General features: G+C 41.2%; 1 protein-coding gene across 7 annotated transcripts in view; it reads right to left on the bottom strand.

Moving 5' to 3' along the window:
• The window catches only part of KIAA1217 (KIAA1217 ortholog), a 173,799-nt gene that overhangs the window by 80,887 nt on the left and 71,469 nt on the right, over window positions 1-21,443 (bottom strand). For all 7 annotated transcript variants that reach the window (XR_010743290.1, XM_066316215.1, XM_066316166.1 and 4 more), the window contains exon 3: window positions 11,669-11,864. Coding sequence is in view for 6 of the 7 variants with exons in the window: in XM_066316215.1 (XP_066172312.1) it covers window positions 11,669-11,864 (196 nt within the window). In the remaining variant the exon portion in view is untranslated. The remainder of the gene's footprint in view (window positions 1-11,668; window positions 11,865-21,443) is intronic.

Genomic DNA, 21,443 nt, shown 5'->3' on the forward strand with positions numbered 1-21,443 from the left:
GATGATCCTGTGAACACACCACATGACTGCCCTTTCCTCCTCTACACACAGAGCTCTTTCAAAACACAGCATTTTCTGCTGCCTCTTTATCAATGGTCAGTGGCAGGATGTGCAAAATACTTCACCATTTCTCTCAGGGATGATCTACATGAAACACAACACAGTGCAATGAAAGATGCAGAGCTAACCTGAGTTGTGTGGCTGATCCCATCAGTGCAGGGTTGGGGTGCCCAGCACAGCTCTGGGCTCAGGCACACACATCACCCTCACAAAAAGGAAGTCAGCTCAGACAGTGCTGCTGGGCTGCAAAACACACTTGGGAGCTGAGGACATGCCCTCACAGTGTGATGGTCAATCTCACCTGAACACACAGGGTCTAGGAGCTGCATAACCACAGTAGGGTTGGCACAGCACCCATACTGGTAAGACCATAACTCCTTGAGTTACAACTGGTAAAGGTTTACTTCTTATGGCAAGAGCTGATGTCATGCAAGTGTCAGGAAACCATCCAGCTCACATCTCTCAGCATCTCCATCACATACATGGTGCTGACCTAACCCTGACTAATTACGCACTACGCGTAATCACGGTTATATTGCCAACAGTGATCTCCATGCAGGGCAGCTTACATATTCAGGAGAACCTTAATCACAATTAGCTTTTATTTAAAAAAACAAAAAAAATCTTCAGAAATTCATTAAGTTAAATACCTGATAAAACAAGAATAAGTAAACAAACAAGATTGTGTCCTCTTCTGCGAGCTTTAAAAGTATATGTTAATTCTCTCAAACCATGTATTTTAAATGGAAAAATACAATTTCTCATATAATTCTTTTATAATGAAAAAAGAAAAAGCTGAGGCAGAAAAATAACTCCTCAGTGTTATGAAATAAAATACAGTTAAAGCTTACATTTGAACTCATAAATTTCTTTTCTGTGAAGCTACACGGCTTCTCTCTGTAGGCAAGATGTCTTGCAAATTTCTGTACTGAAGTATCTTACTGGCATTTGGCAATACCTTAATCCAGATGAAGAGAGGTATTAACTGATGATAAAATCTGTATTTGGCTGGTGTAGGATTTTTGGGCATTGGAGCATTGAAAACCTCCCACAGAACCAAAAACCGCTGGCATGAACAAGGCACTCCTACTTTCTTCCAACACAGCTATTGTACGTATCCTCTGGAAATTCTGTGTCAAATCTGAAACTTTTTAGTAATAATAAAGCTGGTTTGACTACAGCAATCAATGCCTTGGGAGCTCTGGACCTTCTTGAAATACAAGGTGCAAAGCAAGGTAAAACTAAAATGGGGAAATGCCCCATTAGAACAGTTTCACTCTTTACCCCTAACCATCAGTTAACCATATCTTTTTGAGAAGATGGGCAATCTTTGTCTTTTCATGCCGCTTTAGCTTGAAATGACACCATAAGTCCATTGAGTCACTGGGTCTGTCTGGACATTCCTTCATGCTGAAGTCAGCAGCAATGGTAAAAAGCAAAAGTGAGAAAAAGCATCCTTGTTTCTTACTTATATCTATGTCAAATCATTACTTGAGACTTGCATGTGTTTTAAAAGCTAAGGATAATCTTTGAAGTCTCCATGATAACTGTTTTTGTTGGGGCCAGGCCTTTTCTCAAAAGTGCAGATTAAAATTTTAACTTCTTTTTAATAAGATTTCAAGATATTTCCATTTTTTCTTTGCATTTGACAAAATTGTGATATATTAGACTGTAAGGATGGCACAGGGCCATACTGTTCTCTGTTCCCCATCTCTCCTTCCCCCCAACTATCTAATAAACAGAGCAAACACATGACACCAAATTCTGCCAAAGTTATGCAGACACAAGTTTATTACAGTAACAACTCTTGCAGCATAGAAAAGTTCCTCAATATAAAATTCTTACTTTCTGTACCCTCAAGACTAAACTCTCCTATTTCACCACACAGTTTCAACTAGTCTGAGGTCATCGCCATGATCTTTGTGGTATTTCTAGCCTGAAGCTCTCATAATAATTTCTTTTAGTACTCCCTCCTGAAAATCTGTCCTCCACATTCAGAAAATATTCTATAAATATACTTAGCTGTCATCAAGTACTAAGAGAATAAAAAAGCACATCTTTTAATGAATAAAAACAATTACTTATTTTATTTATTTTTTGCACAGTAGTCTGAAGAGATTTGTTCAAGGTATTAAGTTGTTTGATAATAGTTTCAATAAAAACAGGAACTGTTTAATTTAGTCCAGTATTAAATTTTACTGCTATTTCATTCATCTTTGCTACTTACAGTGGCTTGCAATAATTTGTTACTTAATGAAAAAGACAGATGGAAAACTCAATAGTCACATAAATTTCCTATCAAAATGTTATGAAAAATAAATACTTTTAGCTGCCACTAAAATACTAGCACTTTTCTACTAACAAATGCATTCAGCTGGCTAAGAAGAATAAGTGAAAACCAAAAAGAAAATGGGCAATTTTTTTTACCTAAAGAAAATGCAGTATTTTCCCCAATTGACTCCTGATAAAACCTGTGAAAAAGCCATTTGTCCAAAGGCAACTTTGTCTATATACCTATATCAGCAAGTCCATCTACTGTGAACAGTTACTTCTATCATCTAGAGATTCTAAGGGAACATTTCAGTTTAACCTACTTCCACAGGTGTAAATCAATGTTCTGGCAGGATGACTTTTGGACAATAATTGAATTCTGTTGCACAGAATAGCCAACTGATCATAAGGTGAATTTTTTCACACCCCAAACTGACAAAACAATGCCAGCAAACTTGAAAGAACACAAAACCCCTACAAGAGTGAATGAAAAAGTATTTCTAAAATTACAACTGATCAACTCAGTGAGATGAACAAGAGGTTTCATATGTACCAGAGCTGTTTTTCAGAGGGCCTCCACAGGCTCTGCCATGCTGCATTTAGTGCAGTTCACATTCACCAGTTTAACAGAGTAAAATCAGAGAACTCCATACACACAGGCACAGGACATATCCATACAGGCTCTGATTTAGTCCACCAGAAGCTGAGCCCCTGACCTCTGAAGAAGCCAGTAAGCCATGGCTGGCTCCCAGCCAAGGGTGCCAAGCTGACCAGCACAGTTTCCAAGGATGTGCCTGCCAAAGACTATGTAGACATGTGAAGCATTTAGGGCTGTACTTGACTGTAGCCAAGTACTTCACATAGGTGCATTTTTGTTAGTAACTTTTAAATGGGCAAAAGCAAAAAAGACAAGAAAATAGTTCAATTTCTTGGAATACTTGTTCTTCCTTTTGAATAAACATGAAGAAAGAGAGATCCTATCCAATTGTATTTCCTTCGTGTATAAATCAGCTGTATCAAACTCGTTATTTAAGTAATAACTATTTTTATAAACTCTATTTTTTAGTACTAAACGAGGTAAAATTGATGTGTTCAAGGGCAGAATGTGACCATTTTAATAATCCATAACCATGAAGCAGTAAAGTCATGTAGGCCATACATGCCTTTGTAATTTTGCTCCATTTACCAAATGGTCTGTATTTAGAGCAGGAATTCTCTTCAATACTTCTGTAGTTATTTCATTTCTAGGAAGTTCACTACTGTCAGTAGCAAATTTAGGGGTTGAGCCATCAGCATTTAAGAGCATAGCTGGTTAGGGTATCATACCAAAAATTGACCTCTCTGGGCTCTTACAAACAGCTTGACTTTGTGTGAAGTCCTCACAAGCTACTTAAGACAGATCTCAGAACCAAGACTAAGCATGATTAAGAAGAATGCCAAGAGGCCATTTCCTAGACTCACTCCAATTTGTCATTATCTTTCATGTATTGGGGAACCAAAACTGGACACAGTGCAACCTCATGTATGGTGAGAAGAGGGGAATAATCACGTCCCTTGATCTGCTGGCTAAATTTTGCCTATAGACAGCTGTGCAGTCTTCCCTTGCTGCAAGGACATGCTGTTAACACACAGTCAGTCACCTTGTCATACCCTAAGTCCTTTCTGCAAAGCTGCTACTCAACTGTGCTTGCCAGTATTGTTGCAAGGCTGTTCTGTCCCTGATTAAAGGCTGCATTTGCCTCTCCGGAGTTTCATGAAGTTCCTGCTTGTCCATTTCTCTGGCTCTTTGGGTCCCAGTGAAGTGGCCATCTGACTGTTCAGCACATAAAATGCTCTCTCAAACTTAGTGTCACACTTGACCCTACTGCTGTTTCACTCCATTCCAACAACGAAGTTTCTGATGTCAAAAATCACTGGCCCCAGATTCCAGCCCCGAGGAGCACAGCTAAAACCCAGCTGCCATTTACACACCATGAAGCCACCCCTACCTCCCCCATGTGGCTACGAGGAGGCTTTGAGAGATATGAAAGGTGTTGTTAAAGCCAAGATAAACAACATCCACTCTGCTCTCATACCCACAGATGGTCTATTCATCACAGAAGGTAATTGGGCAAAGCAATGGTACAAGCACCTATCTCCTACGAAACAGTTGAGTAGTTAAAAAAACATATCCAGAAGGGCTCCCATATTTAGAGCTGCTCAGACCATTGCCCTTTTTGTCCCAAGAGAGCTCCCTAATCAGTGGGCTCTCAACAAGCTTCTGATGCAGTGATTATCCTCTTATCCTGCTTGAATTGGGTACTCTGTAGCCAGAAATGCTGAAAAGAGATCGAGAACAAGAACTAATACAAGAGACAGTCTTATATGATACCACAGAGATGACATTATTTCCCTCTGGGAACAGAAAACTGAACTTAGGTCCAGCATAGTAACTATATACTCGAATTACCACCTAAATATATAAACAGTATTGGGAGCAATGATTAAATCCAAGAGCTGTCCTCATTCAGGAACTTGCTGTCAGCCCTGGCAGCAAATCATAAAAACAATGCACTGAGGGACAGGCTACGCTTCTCTCCTTGGCTCAAGTCTTACACTTCTTTAGTGCATGGAATCACAATACACTTTTTTCCTTTGCATGCCCATGTAAAAATGGCAGGCTCTGGTGTTTGTGTGACTTACCTTAATAGAGGCAGACTTGCAAATTTTACCTAACACAAAAATTAGATCAGATTTATCCAAGTAATAACTCCTGTGCTAGATACACCCCGTGGGACAGCTCCATCTGTCCTCCTACCTTCCCCTGAAGGAAGGAGGACTGTACAAGCTACTCCAGCCGCCAGATCTGTCTTCCAGCAGACACCAAATGCTGAAGGCTCAAATTGCTGCTGCTATTGCTATGAAGTGATGGTAGAGCTGGATAAAGACATTACACCTTTTGTGAGGGCATGATTTGGGATAAAGAGAAAAGCCATGGCCACCCTGACATAGCTTTATTCAGTTCATCCAGGCTGTACACTCATTACCTCTCATACTATCTTCACCACCTTTCATTCTGATTTATGCATGTTGTAAGATTCTGAAATAGGAGTATTTTGTCACTGCATATTACCCAACTCAGTGAGGCACTGTTTTTGCTCAAGGTCCTTTAGTATTACTGCAGTGCAAATAAATAATAAAGGTTGCATTCAAAAGTCATTTAACAGATAGAGCAATGACAGACACAGACTTGCATAATTACTGGGTTTGTTAAGTACACTGTACATCTTCTACTCCAGTATCACTACAATGAACCCATCAGACCGTGCTGATACAACCTGCTGCAACAAAATTCAGCTCCAGTGTGACACAGCATCTAAAATATCCTGCATATCAGCTTTTTTGGTGGCAGACAGAATGTGCCTCTGTTGGGACAGTATGTACTAAATAGTATCTTGCTCCTTGGAAGCATTTTTTTCAGGTACACATAAGACATTTTATTATAGGAGAATAAACTCTTAAGCAAACAGAAATTGTGGGCACAAGTGCTAGCCTGGGAAGTCATATATTTCCCTCTTTCATATGTTAGGTCAATATAATTGTTTAGCTTCTTTTGCTCTTTTGATACAAAACATTTCAGGTACGAGATGTGTGCATTTTTCTTTCCAATCCAAAACCTTTCCCTACTGTAATTTGAAAAAATGAGAAAGAAAATTAAGTCTAGGAAAGCTGGAAGGAAAACTTGAGCTACATTAGAGTATTATAGTTTCCTAGGATCTCCTAGGAAATTTCCTAGGGTTTCAAATTCATTAATTGGAACTAGTTGTTTCAGGCTGTTTTTCCTATGGACCTGTCAGTCCCTCTTAGGCTATCTGACCATGACAGCAAATATTTACATGACCTTTTTGCATGCTGGCTGCTTTGCATACACTATAAAAGGCAAGATAGGGAAAATTCTTTAAGATGACTGAATACATTAAAATTATACTCAGCCTTAACTTGAGATGCACTTCCCAGGGAGTTCCTCTCCCATGAACTAAACTGAAGCTCTTGCTGCCTTCATTAGGCTTAAATCATGCCCTGAGGAATCAGAGAGGGCAGTGCAACTACTAGCAAATCACAGGCTTCCCATATAAAGTCTATGGCCATTCACACATCTTCTGTCTGGTTTTACATGCCTATTTTAATTTCTAGCTCATAAATAGTAAATAACAATTAATTACCTCCAATATAATATATGTCTATTTTTAGCATTTATAATTTTCTCTGTGTGTCTTACAGTATCCTGCCTACACATGAATAGAGAGTTATTTCTACTGCCAGCTGAAAGGCAATGATCAGTCTCTCTGAAAAGGTTTTGCTATGAGTGAAGTTGTCACTGTGGCCCTTTCTTTTTTAACAGGCTTTGAGAAACATCTGCAAGAAATACTACAAAAGACCAAGGCGTTATGATCATAATCAGTAATGGTATTTCCATTTAAGGTGGCAGCAAACTAATTAATCAGACACTGCGCCTGCCAAAACTTGGATTTAGGGGCTAATAAATAATATTCAGAATACTTCATGATTGCTTGACACCTCCCCATGCCAATCCTTAAGCATTTGTATAATTTTACTCCTTTATGTAATCCCTCCAAATGCAAATAAAATGCAAATGTTGGCAGGCTCAGACATTTCTGAAGAGGCCTTTCCACACCACCTAACTTTAGGGACTGGTTTACCAGCAGGGATGCCAGTCATCCTCTGCGCCTCATCCATCTGGACTGAAGTGGCTGGGTGCCACGGCTGAGGCACCCAGAAAAGATGACTGCAACCCTTGAGCCATAAAGCTTCATCCTCCTCATTCACTTCTCAAACCCAAATCTTTGTGCATTTATGGAAATCCCCCCTGTGCCATATTCTTCCTTCATCCAACCCTGCATGTACAGCCTGATCCTGCAGGAGCACCAAGAGCTGTTGCTGCAATGGGAGGTCTGATCACACCCTGCCCTTCCCATCGCACGGACGGCTCTGGTCACTCCATCACCACAGAGGATGGAGTGCCTGCCCTTACGAAGAATGCTGCCCATTGTTTGGACAGATGTACCACATGAGAGACCACAAGTGAACACGTTTGTCAGCCTTCATTTCACTGAGGAGGCACTGGGGCAGGACAGCAGCGAGCCGCAGCGCGGGCACAGGCGGCTGCTGGCGCAACCTCGCTGGATGCCTGACAGGTTCTGCCTCCTCCAGGCAAACTGCAAGTGAAGTTCACTGAAAGCTTTTGAGCACTTTCCAGGTTTCAGCTGATTCTCACTGACAGTTTTGCTAGATAATTTTTTTATTCCCACAGTTATCGCACTGGAAAAGCTCCCAGCTTTCAAATACATATTTTAAAATACATTTAATTTTCTCTTGCACAGTGAATTAATTTATTTTAATATCTTGCTTTGTCTCCAGGCTGCACGGTGATGAAGCAAGTGTTGATTTCTGATTTTCTTAGCCAAGAAACACCTAAATTTCTAAAGCTGTGGCTGAAATTTTAAATGGGCCCACAATGGGAACATTGTTTTCTAGGTCAACTCCATGTGAATACCATGTCCTGTTAGATTAGTCCTGACTGACAAACCCATGATAGTGAGGTAGCCAAAATGCATTTGTGTTACTTCTTCTCAGGCTCCATGTTAATTCAGACCACAATTTGAAAACAAACTGACTCATATGTAGCCAGTAAAATAGGAACACAGAGAACAATTAGAATTTCAAAAAGAAAACATCAGTTTTTTAAAACGCATTGAGATATACAATGTAAAGTTAATAAAAGTTTTTAAAAGTTCATTATTCTCTTCGCTGGAATTATGTTCACTGAGGATCAAAACATGATTTTTATTTAAATTACACTAAATAAAAATTAATAGATATGGAAAGGGAGGTGATGATACACAGATTATTTAAAATAATATTAATAGAAGTACGTTCATGACACTTTTAAAAACTAAGTTACAAACAGTTTCCTGTTTTTTAAAAATAGACATTCTCCTTTTGCAGTTGAAAGTAAAAAGGACCACAGCATGCAAAGCATCTCAAAAGTAAAATTTCAGAACATTGCTGATGGTGTTGTTAGAACACAGTGGCAGAAGAGATTCAAAAGGACATTATTATAAAAGAAATGCACATAATATTAACAATAATAATATAAAACTGAACTATTTGGAATACTTTTTATCTTTTAAAACAAACTATTTGTTATTAATTGGTTCCTGGAACAACTTGAAAAAGACACATTGTGGGGTGATGACAATATATTACCTCCTATTTGGCTAGTATGATGATCCCTTAAGCCACCCACATATCTGTGATCCCTCCTGCAATACAGAGAGAAAAGGCTAATTTTGTTCATTTCAAATCTAAAAACTCTCAACTGAAATGCTTCTTCATATTACATTGCCTCCCTGTTGTTTACTTTTTTGTTTCTCCTGCATTTGGCCTGTTCATGATGGGATAAGCTGGGGCCTTGATTCTGGCACATGAAAGGGTGTTCTGCAGGGTCTGAAATCCTGGCCACTGACTAAAATAGTAATGGCTGTCCTCCATTAGGGCCTGAGCAACACATTTTAGTACATGCAAGAGATGCTAAAGAAAGGGTTTAAGAATGAACTTAACAGTGAACTTATGGTTCTCCCACTTTAGCAAAGATACTATTGAACTGCAAAATTTCAGGGCAGCAATGATAATCAAATGTCCAGGATGGTTTCTGGATGAGCAACAAGTGGTTATAGCAGCATTTCTCAGCTGGAGAAGAGATGGCCTGAGGAAAATGACCTGAGGAAAGAAATCAGATATGGCCTGGGGAAAGCAGATAGCAATCTGATGTTTGCTGTCACTTCCAACACAAGGACTAGGAGGCATAACTTAGAGCTGATAGACAAATACAAAACAAAACAACAGGCAAGCAGTAGTCAGCAGTACACCAACAGAAACTCGTTGCCAAAGTCACAGACGTACTGTGGAGGATGTGAAAAATGTACGTGGGAATCAAAGGTGGACTGAACAAATACCTGGAGGAGACATATCTTGATGGCTATTATACAGGCAGAAACCATAACCAGGAAATCCTTAAGCTGAAGATCCCTTGAGGCTGAGAACGCTTGGGGGAAGGATCACACATATACACACAGAGGATGGAGTTGATTAAGCACAGCCAGCACAGCTTTATTAAGGTCAAGTCCTGTCTCACCAAGCCAGTGGCCTTCTGCAGTGGGCTTCTACAGCAGTGGACGAGGGAAGGGCTACAGATGTCCTTTATATGGACTTCTGTAAAGCCTTTGACATGGTCCTCACAACATCTTTCTCTAAATTAGAGAGAGATGGACTTGATGAGTGAACTGTTCAATGGATAATTAAGTGGTTGGATAGTTGCATCCACAGGGTAGTGGTCAATGGCTCAGAGTCCCAAAGGATATCAGGGACAAGTGGTGTCTCTCAGGGTCTGTATTTGGGCCAGTGATATTTAATATCTTCAAAAATCTCACAGATTAAGGGATTGAGTGGCCCTCATGAGATTTGCAGATGACACCAGCTGTGTGGCACTGCTGACATGCCTGAGGAGTGGGATGTCATCCAGAGGGACCTGGACAACTCGAGAAGCAGGCATGTGAGAATCTCCTGTGGTTTAACAAGGCCAAGTGCAAGGTGCCCTGAGTCAAGGCAGCCCCTGGTATCAACACAGGCTGGGGATGGATGGACAGAGTGAGAGCAGCCCTGCCCACAGGGCTTTGGGGGTGCTGATGGATGAGAGGCTGGACACGACCCAGCAAAGTGCACTCATGGCCCAGAAAGCCAAACGTGTCTCTGGCTGCACCAAAAGCAGCGTGGACAGCTGGTCAAGGGAGGGGATTCTGCCCTCTGCTCTGCTTTGGTGAGACCCCACCTGCAGTGCTGCATCCAGCTCTGGGGCCCTCAGCCCACAGAGGGAGGCTGGACTGTGAGTTCCAAAAGCTCAACCACTTGACATCATATTGAAGCAAATACAAGTTTTGCAGAAAATCCTGAGGTGAAGTAAGCCATACTGAGGATGCCCTAGCCAGCAATGACTTAGAGGCAGTATAGTATAGTAAACATAAAAGTGCATGTATAGTAAACATACATGTGCTCTTAAAAACACTTCAAAAGCAAAAAGTCTTATCCAGGTTGAAGTATCACAAATTTCTCCCCCAAAAGCCCAACATACTGGTGGCCCAGCAGGCTGTGGGAGGGCAACCACTTTGTGAGCTGACATGGACAGGGATCAGCTCCTTGTTTCTAGTCCCACTGCTCTTCACTTTTCAGCTCTGGAAGAATAAGGAACCCCTTTCAGCTCTGTTTTCTTCATGTTTCTGTTTCATAACATATCATAACACTCTTGACAGAAACTGTCTTAAGATTATTGAGGGACAAGTAAACCACTGTGACAAGCTTACAAGCACAGTATGAAGAGTCCAGTTTTCGATTTATGTCACTCTCTATATTGGGAGATGAGCCTACAGGAAAGCAGCATTTCAGTTTATTACCTATGAGCAAAACCTGCCTTCCTCAGCAATCCACACATGAGTTATGTGCCTTCCCACAACACTTTAACTGCCCTCTGGTGTCTTCTCTCAAAAGAACAGCCTTTACTCCTACCATCCATCAGCTGAGCAGAGTCTCTGAGACAAAATTCACCATCATAAAAGGAGTTCTGGTTCACAGCTGGGCTGAATTCAACCCTGAGATATGGGAAGAATGCAGGAAGCAGAGCTGTCCACCTGTGCTGACACATCTCTCGTGTCACTGGACAGACGGAAGGGCACTGCCCCAAAGTAAAGGGCATCTCCATCAATATATCCATTCAAATTCTCTGCCTGGAAAGCTACCACTGCACAAATACAAACTTTTTCAGTAAGATGGATTACTAAGGCAATAATATCTCTAGGTTTCTTTCAACTAAGCCTGGCTTTGAAGAGATGACAAAGTGAAAACGCCTGTGTCTCTTGTCTGAAAATGAGGGTACAATCTTGTACTAAGTTCACTGCCAAATATTGTGCAGGTTTGGCAGGAAGTGTTTGCAACAGCAGGTTTTAACCATTACTCAGCATTTCATGTCAGGGCCTGCATCTCTCTCCTTGCATGTCTACTACGCTCTCATCACACTTTCAGATCTTATGAGAATAGTTTCACCATTCCCCCAAGTTACTTGGTATCCCATACAGAGCTCATTTCCAAAGAACAACCTGACATGAAAAATAATGCGTCCCCCAAGTCTTTACTTTTTCAACCCCAAACTATTTAAAGACTGTTTGAATCCACAAATGGAAAACACAGAGGAAGCACAGGATGGAGAAGGACTGAAGCAGGTTCTTACCCAGTGATCTTTCCTTTGTCTGGTTTGCCGACCGCACAACGGGAAGACTGGCCCGCGTGCGGCTGCCCCTGGAAAAGGGGGTTGGAGAATCACCCTCAGACATGGCCTCTAAGGAATCAGCAGATGCTTCAGAGAGGTGTTCTGTGTGGTCACCCAAGTTGGGCTGCGGGCTCTGGGACGGCTTCGGGCTTCTGGTCTGCAAAACAGAGTATTTCCTTATTAGCCTACTGAAGCCACAGTGTGGGAGGAAAAAAAATTAAAGAGAAGAAGGAAGGAGTCCAAACTTCTTCAAATACTGGTATGCTGAAGGTCACTTCTGTGTAGTTATTTAGGAAAAGTGTCCTTGGACATTCTGCTGCAGTTTTTATGGTTGTAAATCCACATTGCAAATTTTGTTGCTAACAAGGCCCTGAGGGTAAGATGTGCTGAGGAAATGTACAGTAATGCTATTCTCCTTGTTCACACACACATACACACACTCTCTAATTTTATCAAGTCTGCTAAGAAAAATCCTCTGAAAAGCAATACTGTAATGGAGTTGTAAAGCTATCAATTTCAGTATCTTCTGCTGTGCCATCTATGCAAGGTCCAGGTCATGCAGCAAAGCCAAAACAGCCATCCAACATTTGTAGCTGAAATCACAAACAGTTACTTAATTCTTTGTTGCACCAGCAAAAATCAGAACTGTCCTCATTAACTGACCGAATTAACTATGACTTTTACTCGGAAATCGTATTAGTAAATTGCTAAACACAGCTGCTGGGAAAAAAACCTGATTCTTCCAGCAGAGGAGAGATATGGTTTCATTCATGCACTTCTACCAGCTCTTCACCATGGGATCCGCCTAATAAAAACACACTCAATAGGAAATTAAATGTCCCGAAATTTTTTTTCAAACTATAAATGACAGTATAAGCTCTTTCCACAAAAAGGGGTTGCTTTAAGAAACATACTCAATACTGTGTAGTGAAATCCCCTCACTACCACATATACTATTACTCTGGAAACATAATTTCCTGGTCTTTCTCAATCAAACCATATCGCAGCAAATGGGAACCTACAAAGCAGAAATTCAAAGCAAAGCAAGCTTACTAGGTTCCAAACCCAGTATGTAAATATGAACTTTATAGATGTCTATAATCAGCACCAGGCACAAGACGTCATTAAACTTGCATGTTTTTCTCTCCCCTATCATTTAAGGTCAGATGCTATTATGTTAAAAATCCCCTGTATCAAAATCAACTGCAACTCGAGGTTTGAAGATACTGTCAAGATCCAAAAAAGATTATGCTTCTTTCTGGAAAGCTGAGCTAACTAATCTTGCTGACATCTGTTTCTTTCAGTGGTTTTTCAAGCGAAATGAAGAGAGCTCATTTCAGCAATAGCATGCATCACATAATACTCCTTATGTGACTTCGAATGTATGAAGAACTTAAACTTTTATTACATTTTCATTAGCTTGCTGTAGAGGGCCTGTTCCTGCCAAGCTGTGCAGTTGCTCACAAATTACAATGATTAGATATACCTCACAAGAAAGTAAATCTTCCAGAAGTTCTCACTTTCTAAATGCTAATACTAAAATAGTAGGTACTATCCAATGTCCTGCAATGAAATTGTTCAAGAGCATTGCATTTTATGCAGGCCTTAAAACTAACAACATCTGTTCTAAAGTATGCTTCCGAGTGCCTCTGACACGGTCAGCACTAGTCTGCAGGTTGTAAATACAGGGACTTGTGCTGGAAAAGTTACAGAGGTGACAAGTGACCTGCAAACACAGAAAAGAATCTGATAAGTCAGTACTTCTTCATTCAACTTCCCAAAATGGCTGGTGAACCATCACTGCTGAAGTATTTTGTTTACACAGGCATATTACGGAAGTACTACCAAGCCAAGACATTACAGCTATGTAGCTCCTTGTACTGATTAAAAACTTATCTGTATAAATCCATTAACATAAATCCATTAACAGGGAGCTAGAAGGCATATGATTCTCCTTTTCTAGAAAACTATGCCTAAAAGTAAAACAGGAAAAAAAAAAAAAAAAAAAAAAAAAAAAAGCCAACAAAATCAACCTGCAAAAAGGTGCTCAGTTTCAGAGTTTGTTGGGAAGGAGACTCCTTGTTTCTTTAAGAAAATATATACTGATAATATGAAAATATGGATCAAGCTTGTTTTGCTTTGCCTTTGCTTATTTTTCTCTTCAATTTATAATAAAATAATGTCATTTGAGGCATGCAGTTGCATGTATATTGTTCATTGATAATATGAACAGATGTATATTTGAGCAGTAAGGGGACACTTCATTACCAAAATCGACAGACACAGATTCAGCCGAGCACTTGACAGCGAGTCCTGTCAATGCACAGGTGGAGCCAACCTTAGCAACGCTGTGTTTCTTTGGTTGTCCCTGGGGAAATGCTGTAGGACCTAAGGCACAGCCTCCCAGATCCCCACAGACAACACGATGTCATTACTGTAGCTAAATCTGTTGGGTCTAGCTGAGGTAATTTTCTCCACAGCAACCCTCATAGTGCTGTACTTTGTATTGGTGGCTAGAAAGGTGTTGGTAACACATCATTATTTCTGCTACTGTTGAGCAGGGCATGCACAGCATAAAGGCTCTCTCCAACATTCCCTCACTCACCCAGGAAGCTGTGGGTGGGAAAGATCTTGGCAGAGAAAATAGTCAGAAGTGAGACCTTCAGACCCAAACTGACCAAAGGAATATTCCATACCATTTGATGACTCTTCAGCAATAAAAGCTTAGAAAAAGGAGGAGGAAAGGCACCATCTGTTACTACATTTGTCCTGTGGAGCAACTGCTACATATACTGGAGCCTGAAACCTCAACTTCCTGGGAAGTGCCTGGACATCACCTGCTGATGTGGAATACTTTGCTTTCTTTTGCCTCTGCATGTGGCCTTTGCTTTTTCTGTATTAAACTACATTTATCTGAATCTATGACACTTTTGCATCTTATTTTCTCCCCTGCACTCCAGCAGAGGAGAGGGAATGGAGAAGCTTGGTGGGTAGCTGGTGTTCAGCCAGGGTCAACCCACTACACTAAAATTGATCCTTTTTTGGCAGTTCTCATTTCTCACCATCAATACTGCAGCTTTCTGAAGCAATCCAGAGGCACCTCATGGACTCTGCTCAAACACAAAGCCCAGCCTTCCTCTTAATCCACCAGCTCAAATCCATAGGAATTCCACTCTAGTAAGTGACACAAATTTAAAGCCAATGCAAGCTATAAATGAGATCCACCAAATATACACATACAGTTTATGAAAGGCTTCAAGCTATTTATCATGTTCAACTCCTGTAAAAATTACATTCCAGCATTCTGAATTTTAAACAGATTCTAAAAAAATTTCTCAAACTCAGCAACAACAGTGGGTATTCAAGTAACTGCAAGAAACGAGCACATATTTGACAGGAAAGCATTTTTGTCATTGGCAACAAGCACTAGACTTGATGCTACTTAATAATCAAGTGGATTCCTAGGTATGACTTCTAAGGAAAACCCACCCATGCAGTGGCAAAGGAACCAGCAACATTTACGGAGCTGTAGCTACAACTACTTGTAAAGCTTTTTGAACAAAGCAGCACAGAAACTTTCAGCATTATCTGACCTTGTAATAATTATTCAGAATGTGATTCGAATATAAGATAAGAAAAAAAAGACAAATTTTAAATAAATACTTAATAAATAATGCCTTTTTCCCCCTGAATGTTCACTAGTATTAAAATGCTTAAAATAATACTTCAGCAAGTGTCATTTTAAGGACTTTTCAACCACTCTTTTTCAGGAACTAGCACGTAGTACAAGCTTTCACAAAATAAATGCTGACCTCAATAGTCAGTGTTTCAGGACAAAACAGTACCCAACTAGAGTCATAGTCTAGACTGCTGCTATGTAAGTCGGAATGGTGCTGAAGCAAAAAACCCTGAAACATCCAACAGAGAAGAAAACTCAAGATATGCCCACTACAGAACAGCATTATCCAAAATTAAAATGTGTAAATAGATACTCCAGAGAGGCAGACAAACCCAAGGAAATGCTGGAACATTCCAAGCCACCTCGGGGATAAATGCCAGAAAACAGAAGGAGGTTCAGAAGGAGGCAGCATGTGTCTCTCCCCCCTCTAGCAAGACCAGTTAGGTCACATTTCCTCAGTCAGCCATGGTCCTTCCCCCCAGGCTGTATGTTAGGAGGCACTCCCCTGCACCTGTTTCTTTGTGCAATAGGGTTCATCTTTCAGCCAGCTGAGTAGAGCTGACCCTCCTTAAGGACTTCTCTGATAAAATATGTTGTCTGTGCTAGTTCTGGGTTACAAGATCATCAGAAAGGATAGGCCAAAATAAGGATGGACAATTCTGGTGCTTTTTGATTACTCTTTTACTTAGGATATACTGTTTTATTTACAAGGATATAGATCCTTGTAACTTTTTCAGGGTATATATTTAAGTACAGCTCATGGAGCTAGCAATTACAGAAGATCCAGTATCTTTCAACCACTCTTTGGATTTGACAAAGAGTGTAGTTAATCATGCCTCATGATTGACATCTGTGTGCTACAGCTTGGCAAAAGAATGAACTTTTAATACATCTGCTTTAGTCCTTTCACTGACTCAGAACAAAAAAAAAAAAAAAAAAAAAAAAAAAAAGTGCAAGGCTCTTTAAATGCAGTAAAATTGCAAATAATTAGGAATGACGTCTGAAAGTACCTGAATAACGAAAAGTGAAATACTGGAGATGCCAATGTAAAGGGCAGTCATGGAGTACCAGAGATTTTCATCAAGTTCTCTGCATGCCTCTGCCTCTGGTCCTCTAGTCACATTTGTCCCCACTAATCCTCTCATGCTTTTGTTCTAGCTGGTTTTATGTTTCTGCTCTTCATAATGTTCTTCTATGCTCATTTCCAGATACTTTTCATACTAATCTATATAACAAAAACCTTTTTTCTCTTTTTTCCTTTCTCCTGCAAATTTGCTTTACAGATTTCCATACACAAAACAGAACTTGGAAAAGAATGCATAACCTGAAGAAAGTTTTAATTTCATCATGGTCAATTTCTACTTTTCATTTCTTGTCTCCAGGAACTTCCTTAGCCCTTATCTTGACAGAAATGTATCTATTTGGGAGACGAATCTTATATATCCTAGAAGTTGCTAGCACTCCTGGCACTGTACAAATGGTAAACAAAGACACCAAAAAATAAAACAGAAGTAGTAAAATATATTTTTCCAACCTTGTACTCTAAAGAACATAGCACAGGCAGACCCCTTCCCCCCACATTTAATAGTATTGATATTTCAGATAGAGAGGAAAACTTAGTAGAAAAATGAAAGCCTGCTCTTCTTGACCTTCGAGTAAACTACTTGTCCTGCAACATGTACCAAAGATGTATACAGGATATGTGACAGACTGCAAATAGGCATATAAACAGGTTCTGTTTCATGTATGATGAGTGTAATAGCCAAAGTATCACCACAGCACATGAATTCTTACTATTGCAACAATACCTCTTCATCACATTTGTTTCAGATCCACATTACTGTTGTCTGAAGGATGGATCTGCTTCTTCCACAGATACAGAGTATTTAGGTTTCCATATTAACACAACAACAGGGTTTTACTTGTCTGGACATGCTACTACTGACACATTACTGTTGAAGAGAAAGCGAATACTACCCATATTATCTCATTTTTAAGCATTTTTCATATTTTTCCACAGCACTTTCTCAGAAAAGTCAAATGCTTATACATGTCTGTACAAACTAAGTCCGTATTACCTCTGTGCAACTGCTGTATTTGGATACTCTGTCTCTCTGGGGGAGCTGGGGGTGGGGAGATGACTCAGCAGCTGAATGAACATAAAACCATCTCGCATGACAAGCTCACTTCTGGGATTTTGGTGCTTTTTCACCATTACATGATGTAAAAATCTATAGCATCTTTCTTCTGGATGCCATCAGCTGGAAATGGTACCACGCCAGAAGCAGGGACATGCCAGCATCCGTGTTCTCCAGAGATGAGGAGAGTGGGAGCTGCCCACTTGCCTGCATGCAGATCCTGTAGGTGTTAGCTATATTCTTCCCTGATGCCTGCTCATGGACTAGCATATGTCTCTAGCTTTCATTTCTCTCCTTTGAACCCAAACTTTTCACTATTTTCTACTGAATCAACAACGAGTTACTAAGCCAAGCATCTCAGTTTGGTGGCAATATTGATTTCTATGGTATGAACGGCCAGAATTTATCTCCTCTTTGGTAAGGAGAAAGCCTATGCCTGAGCCATGGTTGCCCACCACCCCTAGCACTGCAGCAAGGCACCCCACTTGCCTGGAGCCCCCTTGGCTCGGAGGCATGTTCTGCGCTGGACGCTGCCGAGCTGCCCCTTCTCTGCAGCACTGCCGGCCTCCTCCTGCCGCTGCTCCCGAGGGAAGGCCGAGCTCGCCATGCTCACACAGGAGCGATGCCAGCAGAGCACAAGTGACAGAGCCCTCCCCTGGCCACCTGCCGTGCGCTCACTGAGCACAGCGATGAACGCAGGGCACTGAGAACCTGAGGTACGGCCCCAGAGCACATCTTCTCATGCTCAGAGAAAGGGAGGAAACAGACCCAGAAGAACTTTTCCAAGTAAGGTCAAAGAAAGCCTTCCTCCTCCCTCTCATGGTGAATGAGGAGGGGAAGATAACTCAATCATCAGCACCAGCGATGCTCAGTCACAGCCACGCACTACCCGTCACTGTGACAGGGTCAGGATGCTCCAGCGAGTGGCCATTTGACTCAATTTAGTGAATATATTTGAAGGCAAAACTCCTCTCTGCCTATGATAGGATCTTTATCACCCACTCTGTATTCACTGATGCTTACCCCAGCTTCTTCCACCTAGAGGAAAAAAACTCCATGCCTAATGATGTGACAGAGTTTATCTGCCATATTTTTAGGTTGTAATGATATTCAAATCATCCTAAAAATCTGCACGTTTTCCCACGAGCCTTGCTAGCTCCTGTTGATGGCCAGCTGCATGCTCCCTGCTGTGGCAAGCTGCCAAAACTCATTTCTTTTAATCCTGAGTGCTGTGAATCACCGAGCAGGAGGACATCCACATGCTGCTCCCCCCTTGGCAAGACCATGGCTTGCTCTTCAGCTGGTGGATCCCCCAAGTTAGAAGCAAAAGGTTTTTCGTGAAAAACTGTTATAAATGTCTAGCATAAACCAAGATTTTCTAACTTTTTTTTTTTTTTTTTTTTTTTGGTAAGCACTTAGATAAATTGAAACCTGTTTTTCAAGAAAGCTGTGTGTTTATAGTAAAGATATTCATTAGGAGCAATAAAAGCTGTAGGTGCTCAGCACTTAAGCTGCCAGACCTCTTATTCAGATGTTTAATTGCAGGAACTTGCATTTGAAAATGCTGCCCTAAGGAACTCAATAGCCCGTCTAAGAGCAGCTTAATTGGTCCAGACAAGTCCAGACTGAAATATGCAACATGCTGTGGCATCTCTTTGGAATACGTGTAATATCAGAAAACCTCAAGCCATCCACATTAAAGTGTAAAAATATTTCGCTGTATGTTTCTGTCTAAAACCAAGGTTTTCTTTTTCTACAAATGTCTGCCTAAGATTTGAGGGCAGAAACTAAAGTAAAACAACAGAGAAAACTATTAGTCACCCACAAATGTAAAGCAAAAGTCATACTTAATGAAAGAAATATTTAAAATAAAATCATTTATCTCTTTGCTTTAGTCTAATCCTTTGTCATGTGAAAAATTTATTCATACACGAGAGTCAAATTTAAAAAGCCATGGATCACCTTATTATTTTTCCCTGCAAAGGCTTCTATGGGTCCATCAATTTTCCTCAGAGCAAAATTTCGCCTTCCACAGTCTCTGTCATATTCTTGCATCACAGCTTCAGTTTATTATTACTTTGTTTAAATAAGTTATCCATAAATTCCAGCCTGGACATCAGCATTTGTCTTAATTAAAACCTTATGGCAGTTTCAGTTGGAAGCTATTTTTCTTTTCCCTCCTGAAAAACTCTACTGTGAAGTATTCACAACCCAGCACGACCCTTTGTTCCATCCAGGAGATGGCTGCGTTTCATCAGCAGCGGGTGAGGTAACTCCTACCTACACAATCCCCCCAAATCGCCATGAGAACTGTGAAGATTAAAAGGGATGATTTAAACAAAAACTGTCATTATGCTGATTAAAGGGGAAAGATCTTTACATGCTTAAAACCACATGCAAAAACTAAACGGGGGGTGGGAGGAGGAATATATACCAGATGCCTAAATGTACCTAGGGGATAGTGAGTTGTGATTCAGGAAGATTATTTACCCATCCCTGTTCTCCCACACACGTCCCTAAGGAAAACAGGAGGAGGGTCTGTTTCTGTGGCGTCTGTTTCCCAAAGCGAAGGAACACAATGCCGCGAATCTGGCAAAACCTGTTTTTCCGTGTTTCTGCGAGCTGAGGAGGGGCTCTGCATTGGCACGCTGTTTTAGAAACTCCCGAGGAGAGGATGCCCGGCCACGGTGCCGGTGAGCGGCGGCGAGCTCTGCGGCACGGCGCCCAGCACCAACAATGGCCCGGGACGGGCCGCGCCGCACCCACGCCACCGGCTTATTTTTAGCCTCTTCTCTGGAAGTAAACGTGTTGAAGCACTTACTAGAGCTTGTTGCACTGGTACCTGGCAGAGCTAAGGGCATGCCGCAGGAGAAAGGTTGTACAAGCTTCTGCTGCTCCTCTCTCCCAACTTGTCACCTCGCTCTTTCGCTTGTTTTTCCCTCCCTCGAGGCCACCTTGGCGAGGGAGGGAGAAGCCTTACTGCTCTCCACGCCTCAGCCTCTCCCACCCTTCCCCGTGGCCGGCATGTTTTTGGGCCTCCTTAAATGCCGAGGGGGAAACACAAAATCAAATGAGCCGCTGCTCCTGTGCCTGCTGCAGGCCGCCTCCTCGCTCCCACCGCCTGTTATCCTGCTGCTTTTAGGACTGCGCTGGTGGCTGCGGTAGAAACCATGCACAGGCACCTTTTACCTGTGTATCTCCAAGGCCTGCACACGTTCACTGCCTCCCTGGGGGAAAAAGGCACCTGCTGTCGACATCCAGGCTGTATGGCGTTACAAGCCACCTAGAAATGGAAGAGCAGCTCCACAGGAGGAAAGGTGAGATACAGGTGACTTCAGAGGTGCACACTGTGCATGTAAGATGTTGCAAGTTGCAGAACTACGATCTTTTGCACGTCCAATACTAAAATATTTTCTGCTCTGCCCACGTAGCTGTCCTTAACTTTGCAGCAAAACTTTTACCACCTAAGTCAGTTCCAAGTGTGTATAAACAGAAATGTACAGCTGGAATTTAGGACAGTGTTTAGGAATCACCTATCTAGAATCTCCCACTGAATTTTGGTGGATTTCAGACCATCTAATACAAGAGCTTCATGTCTATCATGCCATTAAAGGAAAAGTCAGAATTAAAAAAAAACTGTCAGAGGATGCGCATGCATCACACTCCCATATGCAATTAATTTATATGTATAATACTTCATTGCTGTGAAATACAGAGAGACAAAGCATGCAGATTCATATTTATTTGTGGACTTTAGTTGTGAAGCAAGACACACACAATTAAAGGGTAACAAACTCAGTTCACAGCAGAGTGCAGAAAAAAGAAAGTACAGTACTAACTCTCTGAGAGGATTCAATTTTCATCATGTACCTTTGAATGTCAAGTTCTGAATGAAGGGAGACCAACATGCACTGCAAAA

This window comes from Sylvia atricapilla, chromosome 1 (genome assembly GCF_009819655.1).
Source record: "Sylvia atricapilla isolate bSylAtr1 chromosome 1, bSylAtr1.pri, whole genome shotgun sequence".
In the NCBI taxonomy this organism is placed as follows: Eukaryota; Metazoa; Chordata; class Aves; order Passeriformes; family Sylviidae; genus Sylvia; species Sylvia atricapilla.